The sequence below is a fragment of the Phocoena sinus genome, chromosome 1 (genome assembly GCF_008692025.1).
Source record: "Phocoena sinus isolate mPhoSin1 chromosome 1, mPhoSin1.pri, whole genome shotgun sequence".
Classification (NCBI taxonomy): Eukaryota; Metazoa; Chordata; class Mammalia; order Artiodactyla; family Phocoenidae; genus Phocoena; species Phocoena sinus.
The window spans coordinates 112,821,695-112,838,907 of record NC_045763.1 but is presented as its reverse complement, the minus strand read 5'-3'; the positions used below and the strand labels follow the sequence as shown (position 1 = coordinate 112,838,907).

At 49.9% G+C, this 17,213-nt stretch overlaps 3 protein-coding genes across 7 annotated transcripts; 2 read left to right on the top strand and 1 right to left on the bottom strand.

Annotated features, from left to right (window-relative positions):
- Positions 1-497: 497 nt before the first annotated feature.
- On the top strand, positions 498-5,112 carry RAB13 (RAB13, member RAS oncogene family). Its single transcript, XM_032627868.1, has 8 exons — positions 498-755; positions 2,444-2,504; positions 3,356-3,416; positions 3,656-3,733; positions 3,839-3,928; positions 4,049-4,114; positions 4,219-4,272; positions 4,476-5,112. Exons 1-8 carry the CDS (start codon positions 632-634, stop codon positions 4,551-4,553), a joined length of 612 nt encoding a protein of 203 aa, XP_032483759.1. The 5' UTR covers positions 498-631; the 3' UTR covers positions 4,554-5,112.
- Positions 5,113-8,600: 3,488 nt separating this feature from the next.
- JTB (jumping translocation breakpoint) lies at positions 8,601-11,241 on the top strand. Its single transcript, XM_032605723.1, has 5 exons — positions 8,601-9,122; positions 9,282-9,319; positions 9,524-9,606; positions 10,063-10,142; positions 10,692-11,241. The coding sequence occupies exons 1-5, from the start codon at positions 9,040-9,042 to the stop codon at positions 10,846-10,848; spliced, it is 441 nt and encodes a 146-aa protein (XP_032461614.1). The 5' UTR covers positions 8,601-9,039; the 3' UTR covers positions 10,849-11,241.
- Positions 11,164-16,432, bottom strand: CREB3L4 (cAMP responsive element binding protein 3 like 4). 5 transcript variants are annotated; one of them, XM_032605700.1, is made up of 10 exons: positions 16,071-16,417; positions 15,469-15,646; positions 14,982-15,228; positions 14,716-14,837; positions 12,668-12,760; positions 12,428-12,534; positions 12,245-12,313; positions 12,052-12,136; positions 11,762-11,858; positions 11,164-11,632 (listed from the first exon to the last, which is right to left on the bottom strand). In XM_032605700.1, the coding sequence occupies exons 2-10, from the start codon at positions 15,640-15,642 to the stop codon at positions 11,439-11,441; spliced, it is 1,188 nt and encodes a 395-aa protein (XP_032461591.1). In that variant the 5' UTR covers positions 15,643-15,646; positions 16,071-16,417; the 3' UTR covers positions 11,164-11,438. The 5 variants fall into 5 exon arrangements, with proteins under 5 accessions (XP_032461591.1, XP_032461583.1, XP_032461564.1 ...); XM_032605692.1 differs by having other exon boundaries at positions 11,391-11,632; positions 14,716-15,228; positions 15,535-15,646; positions 16,071-16,428; XM_032605673.1 differs by having other exon boundaries at positions 11,391-11,632; positions 14,716-15,228; positions 16,071-16,423.
- Between the last annotated feature and the right edge of the window lie 781 nt (positions 16,433-17,213).

Below are 17,213 nucleotides of genomic sequence, written 5' to 3'. Positions count from 1 at the left end.
GACTGGAAGAGTGAAGTCAAAAGAGGGGGGACGGGGGCTTCCCTGGTGGCGCAGTGGTTAAAAATCCATCTGCCAGTGAAGGGGACACGGGTTCGAACTCTGGTCCAGAAGATCCCACATGCCGCAGAGCAACTAAGCCCGTGTGCCACAACTCCTGAGCCCGCGTGCCACAACTACGGAAGCCCACGCGCCTAGAGCCTGTAACAAGAGAAGCCACCGCAATGAGAAGCCCGCGCGCTGCAACTAGAGAAAGCCCGCGCGCAGCAACAAAGACCCAACACAGCCAAAAATAAAATAAGTAAATAAATAAATAATTTTTTTTTTTTAAAGGGGGACGATAGTAAGCAAAAAGCTATGGGAAATGGCTAGGGAGACAGGCCAGTGTTGGCTGGGAAGGGAAAGCCCAGAGAGCCGAAGTCCGGGCTGGCCTCCTTGGCCGGCAGAAAGGGGTGGGCGGGCAGGGGGTGGGGCCCAGAGGAGTGCCGCCTCTCCTTTTTCCCGGAGCCTGGGCGGAGAGGGAGGAAAACTTCCTGGCCTGGGCTCCGGGGCCGCTCTGTTTGCCAACCCTCCAATCCCGCCTACCAGTGCACGGCGCTTCCCCACCCCTCTCCCGGCACCCCCAGTGTCCGCCATGGCCAAAGCCTACGACCACCTCTTCAAGTTGCTGCTGATCGGGGACTCAGGGGTGGGCAAGACTTGTCTGATCATTCGCTTTGCAGAGGACAACTTCAACAACACTTACATCTCCACCATCGGTGAGCCCACTGGCCATACCCTAGATCCCCGACTCCCCCATGCCCTCATCCTCAGGCTCTTGGATTACTTGTGGCCCACTTTTAAGTCCCCTTAGAGTCAGACTTCTGAACTCCAGTCCCTGAACCCCGTCTCAGACCCATCGCCCTTATATGTCTCTGGATAGTACCCAAACCTCTAACCTCTCTGAGACCTCCAGGTTACTCCTCAGTTGTGTCAGCCCCTTATTTTCTTGGTACCACCTGTTTCCCTTGTCTCCCCAAAACCACATGAACCCTTCTTTATTTCCCTCTCAGCTCCTCTTCCCCCACCCCCATCCACCTAGAACTCTTGATCCACTCTCCACATTTCCTGTATCCCCTCTCCCTGAACATCTGTCTCCCAATTCTGCCAGCCTCTTTCTGTCCCACTGAGTTTGCATACTCTCCCATTGCATTCCCACCTTACCATCTACTTTGCAGTCTCCCTGCCCCTCAACTTAATAGGGGTTGGGGAAGATGGAACAGAGTGGCTGGGTATGCTGGAGAGTGGCCCAAGGACTGTGATCAGGAATATGCAGTCAGCCTGGTGAGGAAGCCAGAGTGAGGGGACTTTTGGGGTCTCTGAGTCAGCCTGGTGACTCAGCCTCCTCAGGCTTGGGGGAGGTGCACAAGTTTCCACTAAGAACGTTGTCTCCCCTCCTCCCCTCTCATCATTCTTTTTTTTTTTTAATTTATTTATTTAATTTATTTATTTTCGGCTGTGTTGGGTCTTTGTTGCTGCGCACGGCCTTTCTCTAGTTGCGGCGAGCAGGGCTACTCTTCCTTGAGGTGCGCAGGCTTCTCACTGCGGTGGCTTCTCCTGTTGCAGAGCATGGGCTCTAGGTGCGCGGACTTCAGTAGTTGTGGCACTCGGGCTCAGTAGTTGTGGCACGCGGGCTCTAGAGCGCAGGCTCAGTAGTTGCGGTGCATGGGCTTTGTTGCTCTGCGGCATGTGGGATCTTCCCGGGCCAGGGCTCAAACCCATGTCCCCTGCATTGGCAGGTGGATTCTTAATCACTGTGCCACCAGGGAAGCCCCCCTCTCATCATTCTTAATCTCCTCTGGCCTGGGAAATAAGACAAGGAGAGTATCAAGACATTCTGGTTAGAAAGAGGAGAGAAAAATGCTCCTCTCTCCTAATTCAGTCTTGGGGGAATCTTGTTTAGCCTCAAATTTTCTTGTTTCCAAGCCTGGCCTACTAGTTAATTCACATAGACTGTCATCAGTTACCTTTTTCCTTGCTCTTTACCCTGTAGGGCCAGGAGGGTAGGTGGGAGAACTGGGAGTAGAGGGTTCTAAGAAAACAGAAAGAAAAAGGAATCTGAAAGTAATATTTTGGGGGAGACAGATTGAATTGAGAGAGTTGTCAGCTGGCATGGCTAAGCGGACCCAATATAAGTGCCTTAGAGGCCTTAAGCCTCCTTGCAGAATTTTCATCACCTTCTCCCCTACAAAGCCTGTAAAATCTAAGTAAAAACAATATGCTTGCTATACAAATACAGCTTTGAGAAAATCCCCCTAGTTTTACACTTCCTTCAAGATTGCTTCCCAAGTGCCTGCCCTGCAGAATTTCTGGCACTGCCACTGCTCCATTCCTGTCCCTCTCACCACACACTTTTACATGCATGTACATGCATGTCTCAAATTCAGTGTACACTCTCCACCTCTAGGAATTGATTTCAAGATCCGCACTGTGGATATAGAGGGGAAAAAGATCAAACTGCAAGTCTGGTGAGTGAATCCCTCAGGACTCCTAAGCCAGACTTCCTCATTTACCTCCTATAGGTGTTTCTCTTCTTTTTAGCTTCACTTCTCTCCCTTTCCCAATGCTCCTTCCAGTACATTTTCTAATCCATTTCTGTCACCTCATTCAGATGTCCTTTCATCTCTCTTCCTGCTTACTCAACTATTTTCAGCTTTTTTGTAATTCTCTTGCCTCTCCTGGACCTGGAGCATCCTCTGAACTTGGCAACTGTCTAGCTAGATCAATTGTCTGTTGAACTATAATGTGGAAACAGGCTCTAAACGGTTAAATAGCAAATAGCAGAATTAAGACTTGACTCTCAGTCTAGTGGAGAGGCCATAAGGCCAAGTGTAGAGGTTTGACCTGACTGCCCTGAGGAAGCTGGAGACCCTAAGGGTGTCAAGTGGTAAAAGGCTTGATGGAGGCATTCTGATTCAACAGATAAGAGGAGAATGTGGTTCAATCCTGGTTCTGGTACAGAATGACCTTCATCAGTTATTTGGCCTCTCTAAATCTGTTTCCTCATTTGTAAAATAGAGACAATAAAACATGTCTCACAAGGATAGAGTGAAGATTACATACAATGACACGAATAAAATGATATATACACAGTGCTTGGCACAGAGTAAACAATGAATAAAACAGAAAGACCTGTTTCTTAGGCCTTTACCATCACTCGGTATCAGCTCAACTGTCTTTTATCCCTTTCTTCCTTTACTGTTTCCTAATTCTGTTCCTTTCAGTTGCAAAAGCTAAATTCTTAGGGGGTGGGGGTGGGAGTCTCTCTTTGGAGACCTCTTCCCTGTATCCCACCCCATGAAATATTCCACCTCTTCAGGGACACAGCTGGCCAAGAGCGATTCAAGACGATAACTACTGCCTATTACCGTGGAGCCATGGTATGAAGTGTGGTTCTGGACAAGGGATGAGGCATGAGGCACTAGAATGTATGAATATAGAGGGACGGGAGTTGGGGCAGAGAAAAATGGGGAGGGGCACAGTATGGGTTGCAGAAGGCCCCATGTGGCCTAGTGATTAGACTTGTGGATAGAATTTGCAGGGTCACTTAGAGGGCAGTGGGAAGCCTAAACAGGGGAATATGGTACAAGGCTCCATTGTGAACTCTGCCATTCCCCAGGGCATTATCCTAGTATATGACATCACAGATGAGAAATCCTTCGAGAATATTCAGAACTGGATGAAGAGCATCAAAGAGGTGAGGACCCTCCCAGAGAGACAGGGGAATTGGGTAGAACCTGGAGGATGAAGGAGACTGTGAAAATGAGCAGGATCCAACTTTAACTCTTACCTCTTGTCCCAGAATGCCTCGGCTGGGGTAGAGCGCCTCTTACTGGGGAACAAGTGTGATATGGAGGCCAAGAGGAAGGTCCAGAAGGAGCAGGCCGATAAGGTAAGAGCAGGCTGGGCAATGTTCTAGAACTGGGCCAGGAGGGCCAATATGAGGCCAGATTGCAGGGACTCGGCTGCTGCCCTTCATCCAACTCTCTTTTTACCGCTTCACTCCATGCAGTTGGCTCGGGAGCATGGAATCCGATTTTTCGAGACAAGTGCTAAATCCAGCATGAATGTAGATGAGGTGAGACACACCGCATCCTTCATCCCTCAAAGAGACGAGGTATTGGAAGATAGACTTATCCTCCCCTCCAACCTGTTCTGATCAATCTCTACTTTCCCCATTAGGCTTTCAGTTCCCTGGCCCGGGACATCTTACTGAAGTCAGGAGGCCGGAGATCAGTGAGTTGGTTCTGCTGGGCTAAGTACAACTGTGCATGTGAGTGTGTGTGTGTGTGTGTGTGTGTGTGTGCGTGTGCGTGTCGTGCACGTGCGCGTTGGGAGTAAAAACTGACGAGGAGAGCAGTGCTAAGACTGCCCACGAGGGTGACCCCAGACCCCAGCTAGGCATTCTCACCCTGACCCCTGTACCTTTCTCCCTCTAGGGAAACAGCAACAAGTCCTCCAGCACTGACCTGAAAACTTGTGACAAGAAGAACACCAACAAGTGCTCCCTGGGCTGAGGACTCCCCTTCTGCCTATCCGCCCTAAGCCTGGAGGCTGAACCTGAGGGAGGCAGGGCTAAGGGGCCGGGCAGGGGAGAAGTAGCACGTGGGGCTTGGAGGGATAGAGATGGGTAGATGGTGGAAGAATGGGGAGAATATGGAGAAGAAAAAAAGGAAGGAGTGAGGAGGAGAGAGGAAAAGAAGGAGGTAGACTAGAGAGGGAAGGAGAGGCAAGAAGAAGGGAAAGAATTGAGAAAGTGAAAGAAGGTGAAAAGGAGGTAGGAAGAGAGGGAGGAGGAAAGGAAGGATCGATGGCCCTAAGCCTCAGACCTTCTCTGGGTTTCCAGGGCAAATATAAATGTAAATAAATAATTGATTTATTCTGTTACTGGAGCAGGCTTTAGGGTCCTATGAGAGGCTGGCTTAGCACCACCGTCTGAAGGTTTGGTCCTATCCTGTCACTCTGCATGGTCTTTCTCAGTATTAAAGGCCACCATTTGCACAAACGTCCCTGGTTTGGGTAACTTTCATCATTGTCGGAATTGCTCTCTACTCATAAACCTAATTCTTGTCTCTCTGAGGTTGTTGGTCTGCTTGAATCTGGCTGAGTTCCTGGGATGCCTAATCCTACAGCTCTCCCTTCCCCAACTGTTTAATTGATGAGGGAAATAAGGAGCAGAGTTTCTTTGAAACTGAAGGTCTGGACATCCTCTTTCCAGCATGGGATTTAGAGGATCCTTGTGTGCAGAGTCTTGTCCAGGAGATTCTAAAAGAGCAGGACTCTTTCTTGGGCCTCCCCAGAGGAGTGACAACCCTAGCCTCAGGGAAATAGCAGAACCAGTATTTCTTATCCAGTGATTTCTGCTAGCATCTTTGATTCTGCCAGGAATCCCTTTCAGTAACTAGTAAGCATTATTATCTGCTTTTATAGGTGAGGAAAATGAGACACAGAAGAGGTTCATTTAGTCATAAATATTTATTAAGCATCTACTATGTGCCAAGCACAATGGTCAAGTTAATATAACCTCTGGGTGGTACTTACTAGAAAAGGTACTAGTAAAATTTAACAAAAACTGCCCATAACTACTGAATAACAAAGAAACAAAACTATTGGCATGCAAAAGAACCACGAAAAAGAAACTTAGACTTGGGACTTCCCTGGTGGTACAGTGGTTAAGACTCCCACTCCCATTGGGACCACTCCCAATGCAGGGGGCACAGGTTTGATCCCCGGTCAGGGAACTAATATCCTGCATGCTGCATGGTGTGGCCAAAAAAACCCCCAAAACCTTAGACTTGAGTTCCCTTAAGTATACGTAGACCCCTTTCACTCTTACAGGTTTTTTGTTGGTTTTTTTTTTTTTTTTTTTTGCGGTACGCGGGCCTCTCACTGTTCTGGCCTCTCCCGCTGCGGAGCACAGGCTCCGGACGCGCAGGCCCAGCAGCCATGGCTCACGGGCCCAGCCGCTCCGCGGCATGTGGGATCTTCCCGGACCGGGGCACGAACCCGCATTCCCCACATCGGCAGGCAGACTCCCAACCACTGCGCCACCAGGGAAGCCCCTACGCAGTATTTTTAAACAGCAAAATTATCTCACAGACTTGATCTTTTATCAGGATAATGAAAATGTCAGATTTGGTTTAGACAAAGTACCATTAGAAGTTTTATTCATGGATATGATGTTCAAGGCATTTAAGAAATCCCCAAGCCTGCAGTGTGGAAGTGGATGGTACAACCCTGGAGCTATCAGCAAAGCCTTTTTGTGTGCTGCTGTTTCTGTTGGTAAAAGACAACACTCAGAAAAAAGTCTGACAGTGCCAGGAAAAGGACTCAGAAAATAATTTGAAAAATGTGGAAAATAATTTGATAAATGTATTATGTATCCAAGCTTCAATGGGGTGATGATCCTTATCTGTGGCTTATGTGTGAGCTCTGTAGTCAACTGCTCAGCTAGTTTAATTTGCTCAGGAGATGAGGAAAGACTTGCATTTTGTGAATCCCAGGAAAAAGACTGACCAACATCTTTATCATACTCCAGAGCAGATATTTTAAAATCCAGTTTCAGCACGGAGACCCTATTCAGTTGCTTGGTATGGCTACTGGAAGTGAGATCTTACAAAATCTTCCAGCTTGTCATGAGGCACAGTGGGATTGGGTAAGGAGTAACAGAATACAGTATTTCAGCTAAAACTTTTATTATGGCTAAAAAATACTGGGAAAAAACCCCATATCCTACTTTCTATAACATACAACTATTGACATATACAGACAAATAATAACTTAAAGGAACAAATAGTTACAAACTTAAAGCTCAGCCCTCACCAGGTGGTGGTTGTTTTTTCAACTCCCGCCCAGTGATCTTTCCAGTCTGTTAGTTCTTGCTCTTGAGCAGCCAGATTTTAGTCTGCTGGGAAGAGAGAATTTATGGGATGTAGCACCAGATATACTGTTGATCTCCAAAAGTGCGCTAGCTCTTAGGGCTGTGGGGGGAGGGGAGTAGCTGTGATCTTTAGGCTAGAAAGACTTCCTGAGGGAGAAGAGTGTGGAGCAGAGTTAAGAAGAAAGCATGGGAAAAATTTAAAAAAAAAAAGAAGAAAGCATGGGGATAAGTACTTTTTTTTTTTTTTTGCGGTACGTGGGCCTCTCCATGCTGTGGCCTCTCCCGTTGCGGAGCACAGGCTCCAGACGCGCAGGCTCAGTGGCCATGGTTTATGGGCCCAGCCGCTCCGCGGCATGTGGGATCTTCCCGGACCGGGGCATGAACCCGTGTCCCCTGCATCAGCAGGCGGACTCCCAACGACTGCGCCACCAGGGAAGCCCGGGGATAAGTACTTTGATCTTAAGAAGTGGGATACAGATTATTAATAGTGCCTAGATTTATATGAAGTTTATTTTAAATACCTCCTATCTATCTACTGAGCAACTACGAAAACTAAACTCATAGTCCAGTTGTCTGAGAGGCTGCAGACATACATGTATGTAAAACTAGGAGGAAATTTCTGGCAGAATTAGGATAGTGACTAATACATTACCAGACAGTAAAGCATGAACCCAGAATGTGGGTCAAGTCGTTGCAGTTCTGGATATATGTCAAGGTTTGGCTCCATGGGGAGGGAAAAAAGGCACAAGTCTGTGGCCTGGGGATTGAAAGTCTAGGCTTAGGTCGCAGCTCTCCTACTAGCTGTGTGCCCTTGGACAAGTGACACACTCTGAGCTTATTCATAAAATAGGTATAATATCAACTCTGATTCCTCAGGATTACTGAAAAGGATCAAAATGAGTTAAACGTTGAATTCAAAAAGTACAATAGAAATGTGAGGCAATATAATTAGAAGAGAATAAAGGATTTTCATACACATTTCATTTGCATCTCGCAAAAAAAAAAGACCTAGAAAATGCACATTAGCATTTCCATTTTCCACAGAACATTGACTGCCAGATACCGTCCGAAAGTCACGTAGCTAATAAGCACCTGAACCTATGAACCTAAACTCAACGCTTCTTGGGATTTCAAATCTCACGCTCTTCTGATTGCATTAGGTAGGAGCAAGGGAGAGCTGAGAACATTTAAGGAGGTTATTCAAAGGACCGGTTCTGGGGAGTAACTTAGCAATTAACATGCGAGAAGGTGACATCTGAGTAGAGCTGAGTGGGAGCCCGGAGACAGGGGAAGGCTTCATTCACAGAGAGTCTCTGGTATTCCTGCCCCTGGAGGGAGGAGGAAGTGCAGTTTCACCTCCATCCCTGGACCGCCAACCCAGCTTCTCCCCTAGACCATCATTCGAGGCGGGAAGGGGGCGGGGTATCGGAAAGCCTGATGCTTAATGGTGAGTCCTCGGATTTTAAAGAGGGAGGAAAGTCCTGAGAGGGCGACGTATAGTTCCTTTTCATGTCTCGCTGTTCACGTAGCCCAGAGGGGCAAAAAGGCGAAAGCCCATGGAGCATTGAGAAGGACCACAAGCCTGACAGCCACCATCTTCTCGGTTCCGGCAAAAGACTACCAGGACCATAATGCAACGGTGCGCCGAGCCAATGGGTCGCATCTCGCTGCACACATGCAGGGAGATCCAATTCCCAGGGAGCAGCGAGCGGAAGACTACGAAGCCCATCAGGCAAGCCAAGGGCCTCTTCTTCCGATGACTGGCCTAGCTCTGGAAAACCTGCCCACGCCCAGGATCCTCCGCGCGCAAGATGGCCGCGCCGGGAGCGGAAGCGGAGCGGAGGAGGTGCTAGGCTCTACGCCCCCTCGGCTTTCTGTGAGGACCATACCAGTCCGAAGAAGGAAGCTCATGGACCCGACAAATGCGTATTGCCTTTTCTCGCCGTGACCATGGGGGCGTACTGACAGAGCCTTTGATCTGATAGGCAACCCCAGCATTTCGCAGCCCTGACTTGGAACCTCCCCGAGGACTGCAGTGTAAGCGCGGTCTCTGCGTTCCGACCGAGGCAGGAGGCCAGTCAGGCAGGTCCCTCTGTCCCGACAGGTGGGACACTGAGCACTCCATGCCAGCGGGCGCGGGGAGGCGTGGCCTCCCCCAGGGCCGCCACCTCTGCTGGTTGCTCTGCGCTTTCACTTTAAGGCTCTGGTAAGGAGGGGCTGAGGGCAGGGAAAAGGAGGGGACGGGAGGATCGGATCGTCCCCGCCCCCTGTGTCCCTGGACCGTGGAGGTGGGGGTGGGGTGGGGGGAGGTTCCCTGTTTTCTGGCTTCTGACTTTTGCCCATTTCCCCCCCTCACCCGCTTCAGCCAAGCAGAAGCTCCCGTGCGGGAGGAGAAGCTGTCAGGTGGGTGATGGTCTGGGAACCCGACGCCCCTATAGTTGTTTTGTTTTGTTTTGACCTCCTCCCATATACCTAGAGATCAGGTGGAAAAGGGCGGCACCACGTGGAGCGAGGGCATTCAGCTGTGCTGGGAAGTTGATGGGCAGAACTTAGGGGAGAAATATTTTCTGAACGAGGTCTGGGGCTTGCATTTCTCTCCCTCTCTAGTGAGCACCTCAAATTTGCCGTGCTGGCTGGTGGAAGAGTTTGTGGTGGCGGAAGAGTGTGCTCCATGTTCTAATTTCCAGGCTGTGAGTATCTGTTTTCTCTCCCCTTCGTCTTACATCGAATCAGACAGGGACTGTCTGTCTAAGTATGCCTTTGCATTGTCTTTTCGTCTTTTTTCCTTGCAGTCTCAGTGTGAGTCCAAATCTAAACTGGTCTTGCCCCTGAAAATGTGCCCTTTTCTTTCCAAGTTAATGGCAACGTCCAGCTAATAACCGTGTTCTGTTCATTTTTAATCTAGTAGGTTCTGGAACCTGCCCTTGCCTCTCATAGACTATTGACCCTGAAGTGTTCTTAGTAACACGTACTTCTCATCCTGTAACCACCACCTCATCACCCCCGTGAGAACTCTTCATTAGTTCTCTGTTGCCTACCAGCTCTGAGCCGTAGCACTTGGACACCTTGTCCATTCTGAATGGCAGCCTTCCTGTTTCTCCCACTGCCCCTTCCTAACAAGTGCTTTGGTCCTTTCCTCCTGGCAGAAAACCACCCCCGAGTGTGGTTCCACAGGGTATGTGGAGAAAATCACATGCAGCTCGACTAAGAGGAGCGAGTTCAAAAGGCAAGTGCTCTTTCTCTTCTTGAATCCTCCTAGATCACCTCCTTTGCTTCTGTGACTTTAGGTAGATAGTCCTGCCTCTTCCTCTTTGTATGGAGGTAGCATGGCATATTGGAAAGGGGAGGGGATTTGGAGGCCAATTACTTGAACCGAAGTCCCAGCTCTACTCCTCAGCACTGTATTATTGGCCATATTTTCTCATCATTAAAACTGGTTAATACCAGCTCTGCTTATCTCACCAGAAAATAAATTAAATATTTGAATGGGATTAATGTACTGTAAACCCTTTATTTTTATTTTTGGCCGCACCATGCGGCATGCTGGATCTTAGTTCCCCGACCAGGGATCGAACCTGTGCCCCCTGTAGTGGAAGCGCGGAGTCTTAACCACTGGACCATCAGGGAATTCCCTGTACTGTCAACACTTTAGAAGGCTGACGCTGGTTTCCTCTTTTCTCCTCAGATATATCTTGGTGAGGATGAAACAGGAGGGAGATTAGAGGGAGAGGCAGTCTGGTCTTCCCTGGGGATAACTGTTTTTTCTTGTCCTCAGCTGCCGCTCAGCTCTGATGGAACAACACTTATTCTGGAAATTCGAAGGGACTGTCATAGGTGTGGCCTTGGTCTTTGCTTGCCTTGTCATTGTTCGTCAGCGACAACTGGACAGAAAGGCGCTGGAAAAGGTCCGGAAGCAAATTGAGTCCATATAGCTACCTCCTCCCCTTTCATCTGGGTCTTAGAGACCCTACCTCAGACAGAAAGGGGAATGAACTGACTCGTGCCCCTGGTTCTCTGGAACCTTGTGGTGGCACCCCCTTTCTCCCATCTTCCTCATCTAAATCATTAATGAGCAGAATAAAAAGAGTAAAATCGTTTCCTTCCCTAGTGTAATTTGGTTTGGGGCAGGAAGTCATGGGGGTAGAGAGGGAAAGGGGGTGGCAACTTTAGGCCCCAGTTTACCAGGTACCTATCTTCCTATCTCTTCTACTATTACTTAAAACTGTCAGGATACAATTTTAGCAAAAAAAAAAATTTATTTCTCAGCCAAAATGTCAGTTTCCCCTCAACCCTATCCCCAAAGAAGAAATAAAATCACAGATACATGACAAAAGTATTTGAGGTGCCCCTTGACATAGGCAGACTGAGCCATGGGGTACAGACATCTAGGGCATCCTGATGTGATTCAGACCCCTGAGGCCAAACAGCCCTGAGTGGGAAACCCAGGAGGAAGCAGAACCACAGCCAGCGGAGCCCTGGATTCCTTATTGTGATTGGGAAGTGGGCCAGGAAGTGTTACAGCTCACATCTCATCTGCATGCAGCACAGTTCTGATGTGCCTGCTGGGGCCTGCCCTCCCTCCTGTCTTCTCAAGCACTGTCCTTGTTGAGCCATTTATACCCTTGGCCCCAGGTGGCCCCTCCAATCTGGACTCCACTGCTGGATTCTCCAGATTTTCTGTCATGTCCCTGTGAGCCAGGATGTTTCTGGAAATCACTGTGGGGTGAAGGAAAAAGGGCAGTAGAATAGTGCTCCCTTGGTTGGGGATCCTAGACAGAACAGGACCTCCCTCCCACTTCTTGACTACTCTGGAAAACAGAGTCCTTTCCTGCCTTTGCCTCTCACCTCCATGAGGCTGGTAATCCTCAGGCCCAGCTTCTGGTAAGCCCTGAAAGGGGCTGAAACTGGGCAGGATGATGAGAGCCAAGGAGAAAAGAAGGATCTGGGAAGAAGCAAGAGGACATTTGGGCTGTGGGGACAATAAGGGAAGGGAGCAGAGGGCAGAGTGACTAGGGGGCAGTTGGGGTCATCAGGGATGGGAAGATAGGTCTGGCTATGGAGTGGGGGCATCAGGATGGCGACCTGGCAGAAGACGGAGGAGGTGGCAGGGGAGATGGGAAATAGATTAATGGTACCAGAACACAAGTGCTAGTCTGGGCAGCTTTGTTGGAGGTGTGAACAATAAGCATCTGCAGCTGGCGGAGCTGAGTCACCAGGGAGCTGGGAAACGAGGGATGAAGAGTTAGATCTCCCGGGAACCAGGGCCCGAGAACGGTATCCCTGTGTGCTGCACCCTTACCCCAACACACGCACTATGTTTTCACTCACATGTTGTGCCTCTCCAGCTCCTGGACTTTTTTCTGTAGTTCCTGGTTCTGTGCAGAACAGGCAGCCACCCTAGGAAGGGTGGAAAGGTAGGATAAGGCTCTGTAATCATGAGTCCCTGACCTTGCCTGCCTTGGTGAGGAAGGGGGCCCAGTCGTGAATCCAGAAATGTGAGTCCAAACATACCTGCTCTCTAGTCCATCGATGTACTCTTTCTTCCGCCGCCGACTGTCCTGAGCTGACTGCTTGTTACGGATTTTCCTCCTGACCTTCTTGAGGACCCTCTCCTCTGCCTGGGGGCCCAGGGTGTGTCAGTCCTGGGCCCTTAACCTCCCCCAACTCCTCAACTCTTCCCCTGCTATCCTGGCTCCTCAGAGGCCATGGTAGAGCCGCTGGGTTACGATACCCTTTGGGGAAGCGTGTTACCTTGGTGAGGGGCAGGTGAGAGGGTAGGGACACCCCTTCCTGTCCCAGCAGACGCTTCTCCTCTTCTGTCAGGAACAAGGTTTGACAGGGCAGCTGGTGGGGGACGAGAGAAGATGAGAATGGAGAGAGGGTCATCCCATTTTCAGTACTCATGCTGTTCCCCTTGCATGCCTCCTGGAGAGAGTTTCCTATTTGCACTGAGGAATAACAAACCGTAAAATGAGATGAGGGGCAGGGACCTTCATGCAGACAGACTGTTGATTAAACCACAGGGACTTCCTGAGGCTGACAAGGGAGAAAGGTGGTTTTGTCATATTTTTGCCCACAGACTTAAGACCTTGGCAATCACAGCAAGTTAGGAAGGGCCTATTCTGGTCCACATTTGTGCAGACCTTGTGGGTATTAGAAGAGGATGTGGAGTAACTCACTAAGGTAGGGTTTGCTTGACCTTACAGCAGGCAGATGATTGTCAGCCATTAACTTCAGCTTGGCACAGTGTTACCATGACCTGCCAACCACAAGGAGATCCCTGGGGCGATGGCCCATCCTCCCCTAGGGGCTGAGCCCTACCTTTCAGACTGAAGTTCTGTCCCCTCTCAAAGAATTCCCCAAAGGCAACCAGACTGAACAACTTCTCATAACAAAGTATGTGGGGAACATAGGTGTCTGGTTAATGTGAGCCCATCAACTGAGTAACTTGCTTTTCTAACTAATACTTCTTTTTGAAAGATTTATGCTTCACTTTGTGACTCAAGAGGAATTTGCTTTTGCCTGTTGATGGTCTTTGGCTTTTAGCTAAACCACTTCTAACTCTGCCTTATTCTGATGTTCCCTTCTTGCCTCTGTGACTATTTGGTGAATCGTTAGAGGGGTGTCCCTCCCAATCCACCTAATCAAAATCTCTAAAAATGAGGTCGAGGTATTTATGTATGTATGTATGTATTTTTGGCCGCGCCGTGCAACTTGCTGGATCTTCGTTCCTGACCAGGGATGGAACCCGTGCCCCCTGCAGTGGAAGCGCAGAGTCCTAACCACTGGACTGCCAGGGAATTCCCCTAGAGGGTTTTATTTTATTTTATTTTATTATTTTTTTTTCGGTACATGGGCCTCTCACTGTTGTGGCCTCTCCTGTTGCAGAGCACAGGCTCCGGACGCGCAGGCTCAGCGGCCACGGCTCACGGGCCCAGCTGCTCCGCGGCATGTGGGATCTTCCCGGACTGGGGCACGAACCCACGTCCCCTGCATCGGCAGGCGGACTCTTAACCACTGAGCCACCAGGGACAAAACCAAAACCAAACCAAACCAGGACTTCCCTGGTGGTCCAGTACAAACTCCCCAGTGTTTCTGATGCACACTCAAATTTAGATGCCTCAGACTTTTTAAGATTCCTCAGCCCAAGATTCTAAGATGCTTGGCTTGGCTTCTGGTCTCAGCTTCAACCACAGATTTTCAGGGAGGCTAGAACCTATTCCCTGCTTTTTGCACACAAGGAGTTCTTTTCAGGATAAAGGGAGGAACAGTGACCTAGGCAAGACCCCCTCCTCATCCCCGCTGCAGGAACCAGCCCAGCTAGCCTTGGGAATATGTGATGTGTTACTCCCCTACACTGTAACCACGGGCAGTGGGTGCCTGGTGAACCATTGTTCCAGTAAAAAACGTAGTTGCAGTTGCTTCTACATTCTGTGCCCAGTAACCAGTTGGATTCCCAGGTGGCCTGTCACATTTCCACATCCTGACCCAAAGCCGAGACGATGGCCCTAGCTGAGCAGACAATGCTCATGGGCCTGGGCTTTCTCCAAACCCTATCCCTGGATTCCCTCAGCCCACCCTCTCCTTAACTGAGGCATCACCCCCTTACCCCCAAGGGATTCTGTCTCTCTTGTCTTTTCCTGCTCTTAAAGTTGCCCACATCTCCCTGGCATTCAGGCCTGATGCCACAAAAGTTAGGGCAAAGACAGTGTTCAGCATCAGTTTTCCCCTCCCTCATCCCCTTCTCCCCAGTTCTGTGTACCAGGGAGTACTGAACCCAGCTGACCCCCAGGACTCACCAGGGCTGCAGGAGGCACTGAGTTTACAGTGCCTGCTCTGGGCAGGATGTGGGCATGAGCATCGGGAGGCAGCTCACTGACCACACAGGCATCAGGCACCATAAATGGTGGGCTCCACTGATCTGAGGGAAACATAGGTGGCTGGGAGAAAGGAGATGGATGGCCGCAGGCCCTGGGTAGTGGCACAGGTTGGGGAAACTCCCTTAACCCCAGGGTTAGGGCTGGACCTGAAGGGCCTTTGTCCGCTTCCCACAAAGAACACTGACCTATTTGGATGGAGATGAGCCCTACAGCTGGCCCAGCTTCCCCCTGCATCCTCTCTAGGGTCCCTGCCTCATAGACAACCTCATAGAGGGCAGGGGAACTGGGTGGCTTGGGGGCAGGGGGACTATCTGGATGACGAGGATCCTCAGAGATTCCACTGTCACTGCCAGGAGATGCTTCTGAGCAGTACACTTCATTGGGATCAATGAAAAGTTTCAGGAAATCTTCAGGCTCACTCTCTTGAAGACCCTACAGTAGAAGAGGGTGTATATGTGTAGAAGGAAGAATTCTGGAAGTCCTATCTAACGTCAAAACTAGATCCTTCATGCTTCAGTTTCAGTCCCTTCTGTCCTTGGACATAAGTATAGTTACAGCTCATGTCTATTTTAGGGGCTCTGTCTTCAGACTTCTAAGTGGAAGCTGAAGCCTCTTGGACTTCTTACCACAGAGTTGTCTCAACCCACACCCACTCCCACTCATCACACTCACACAGCCATGGCCCCCACTGGACTCCCAGCCTTGCAGCCCCTGTTCCTGTAGCCTAGTTACTGGGACCTCTGAAGGTGGACCATGGAGTCCCAGCTCCAGGAAGGATCCTGTTGAGAAGACGTCTTCTGGAGGCTCCAGCCACATTTCCAGCAGGTCAGGGGTTCTGAAATCCATGCTTCTGCGGGGAGGCATGGCGGGGGAAGGGGGGCAGTTGCAGAAGGAGAATGATGGCTCTCCCCCTCCCCCACCCCCCACAGTTTCTGGGCTCCTCTCCCTCTTCCATTATCCCCCTTCCTCACCTGTGCAGCCCCCTCACCTGTCACCCGGAGCTCTCGCCTTCGGCCTTATCTCTCTGGTTCAGACCAACAGGCACCCCCCTGGGTATTACCTGTTCCGAAGAGCCCAGCCCTGCCAAGCCAGCCTAGCCCGTTGACGGCCCCAAACACTACACCTTTTCTTTCCTCCAGGATCTCGCATCCTGGACCTGCCTAGCCAAACCCCGCCCCAGCCTTACACTACGTAAGTGGGTTGCACCTAGCCAGGAGCCACGATACGGGCGCAGTAGCTGGAGCAGGGGGTTAAGAGGAGGAGCGTGCACAAACCGGTCTTAAAACAGCAGCCTGCCCTTTCTGCCTCAGTTTCTCCTAGCGATAGCAAATCTTCCTGAGGGTTTGCTGGCTCCTCAGGGAAGGATAGAGATGGCTGTGACTGGAGCACAGGACGCTTGAGTGCCTGTCCTCTGGACGTCAGTTTTACAGGCGAGAAACCACGGCGGGGTTGAAAACAAAGGAGGGAAGAGTCCATAGGATTGCCGAAGACTGACAGAGGCATCCCTTCCCCCACCCCGTGGCGCTCTTCCCACACTTGAGTCTGATTGGACGCTAAAGACATCCAGAGCTTTTGAGGGGTAGTGCATTGAGCCAATGGGATTACCGTCTCGAGGCAGGCTCCACCGTAACTGGTCGGAACGGGCTGTCAGAGAAGGAGTGGGGCCAATGCGGCCGGAGCACTTATTTGTCTGGCGGGGGTTTGGTTCCGAGGGAGGGTAAGAGCCAGAAGACTTACTGTAGGGAAGGGGTGGGGTATGTGTGGGGGGGCGCCGGGGGAACTTCCGGAATGTGGGCGGAGGCTTGGTTTGGTTTAACTTGCCACGTGACTCCGAAGTGTTAGGGAGTAAATAACCTGTTGACCCAAGTTATGTGACAGCACTTTGACTCAGCGGGCCGGAAAGTCGCGCAATCGCAGGTTGTCCAAATCCGTAATCCATGCATTATGCTACTGATAAAGAACAGCACTTATATACGCACACTCACAGGATTCTCTGTTAACTAACGGAGGGACAAGGGCCTAGAAAACTGCAAGAGGTTAAAAAATCATTCGCATTTGGTTTGGGAATGACTTATTTTTTGCGCATGATTACCAACGACAATATGCAATATGTGTCCTGCATTTGTATAGTTTACAAAATGTTTTTTGTAAGCATTGTTCCTCATTTAATACACAACAGCGCTGAGGTAGACAGGGCAGGTAATGTTTTACTAACTTTACCAATGAGAAGACAGATACGTGACTAGAATGTAGTAATACCGAAACTCAGGGCATTTTGCCTTGGTCCAGAGACTGATGACCCAGGAATTCACTTTAAATAAAATAATGGATATAGGATAATACTGATATAGGTATGATTTTTCATCTGCCTGCCTCCCCATCAGTACTTCAGATAAAGGATAGCTGAGTGAATAAAT

Excerpts from the sequence above, each read along its gene's own strand:
- JTB (XM_032605723.1), top strand. The coding sequence starts at position 9,040 with ATGCCAGCGGGCGCGGGGAGGCGTGGCCTCCCCCAGGGCCGCCACCTC. Across the intron at positions 9,320-9,523 it reads GCGGGAGGAGAAGCTGTCAG|TGAGCACCTCAAATTTGCCG; the intron begins GTGGGTGATGGT and ends CTCCCTCTCTAG. Across the intron at positions 10,143-10,691 it reads AAGAGGAGCGAGTTCAAAAG|CTGCCGCTCAGCTCTGATGG; the intron begins GCAAGTGCTCTT and ends TCTTGTCCTCAG.
- CREB3L4 (XM_032605673.1), bottom strand. The coding sequence starts at position 15,642 with ATGGATTTCAGAACCCCTGACCTGCTGGAAATGTGGCTGGAGCCTCCA. Across the intron at positions 12,761-14,715 it reads CAGTGCCTCCTGCAGCCCTG|CTGCCCTGTCAAACCTTGTT; the intron begins GTGAGTCCTGGG and ends GTCCCCCACCAG. Across the intron at positions 12,314-12,427 it reads ATCGATGGACTAGAGAGCAG|GGTGGCTGCCTGTTCTGCAC; the intron begins GTATGTTTGGAC and ends CACCCTTCCTAG.
- RAB13 (XM_032627868.1), top strand. The coding sequence starts at position 632 with ATGGCCAAAGCCTACGACCACCTCTTCAAGTTGCTGCTGATCGGGGAC. Across the intron at positions 3,929-4,048 it reads AGAAGGAGCAGGCCGATAAG|TTGGCTCGGGAGCATGGAAT; the intron begins GTAAGAGCAGGC and ends CACTCCATGCAG. Across the intron at positions 4,115-4,218 it reads CCAGCATGAATGTAGATGAG|GCTTTCAGTTCCCTGGCCCG; the intron begins GTGAGACACACC and ends TTTCCCCATTAG.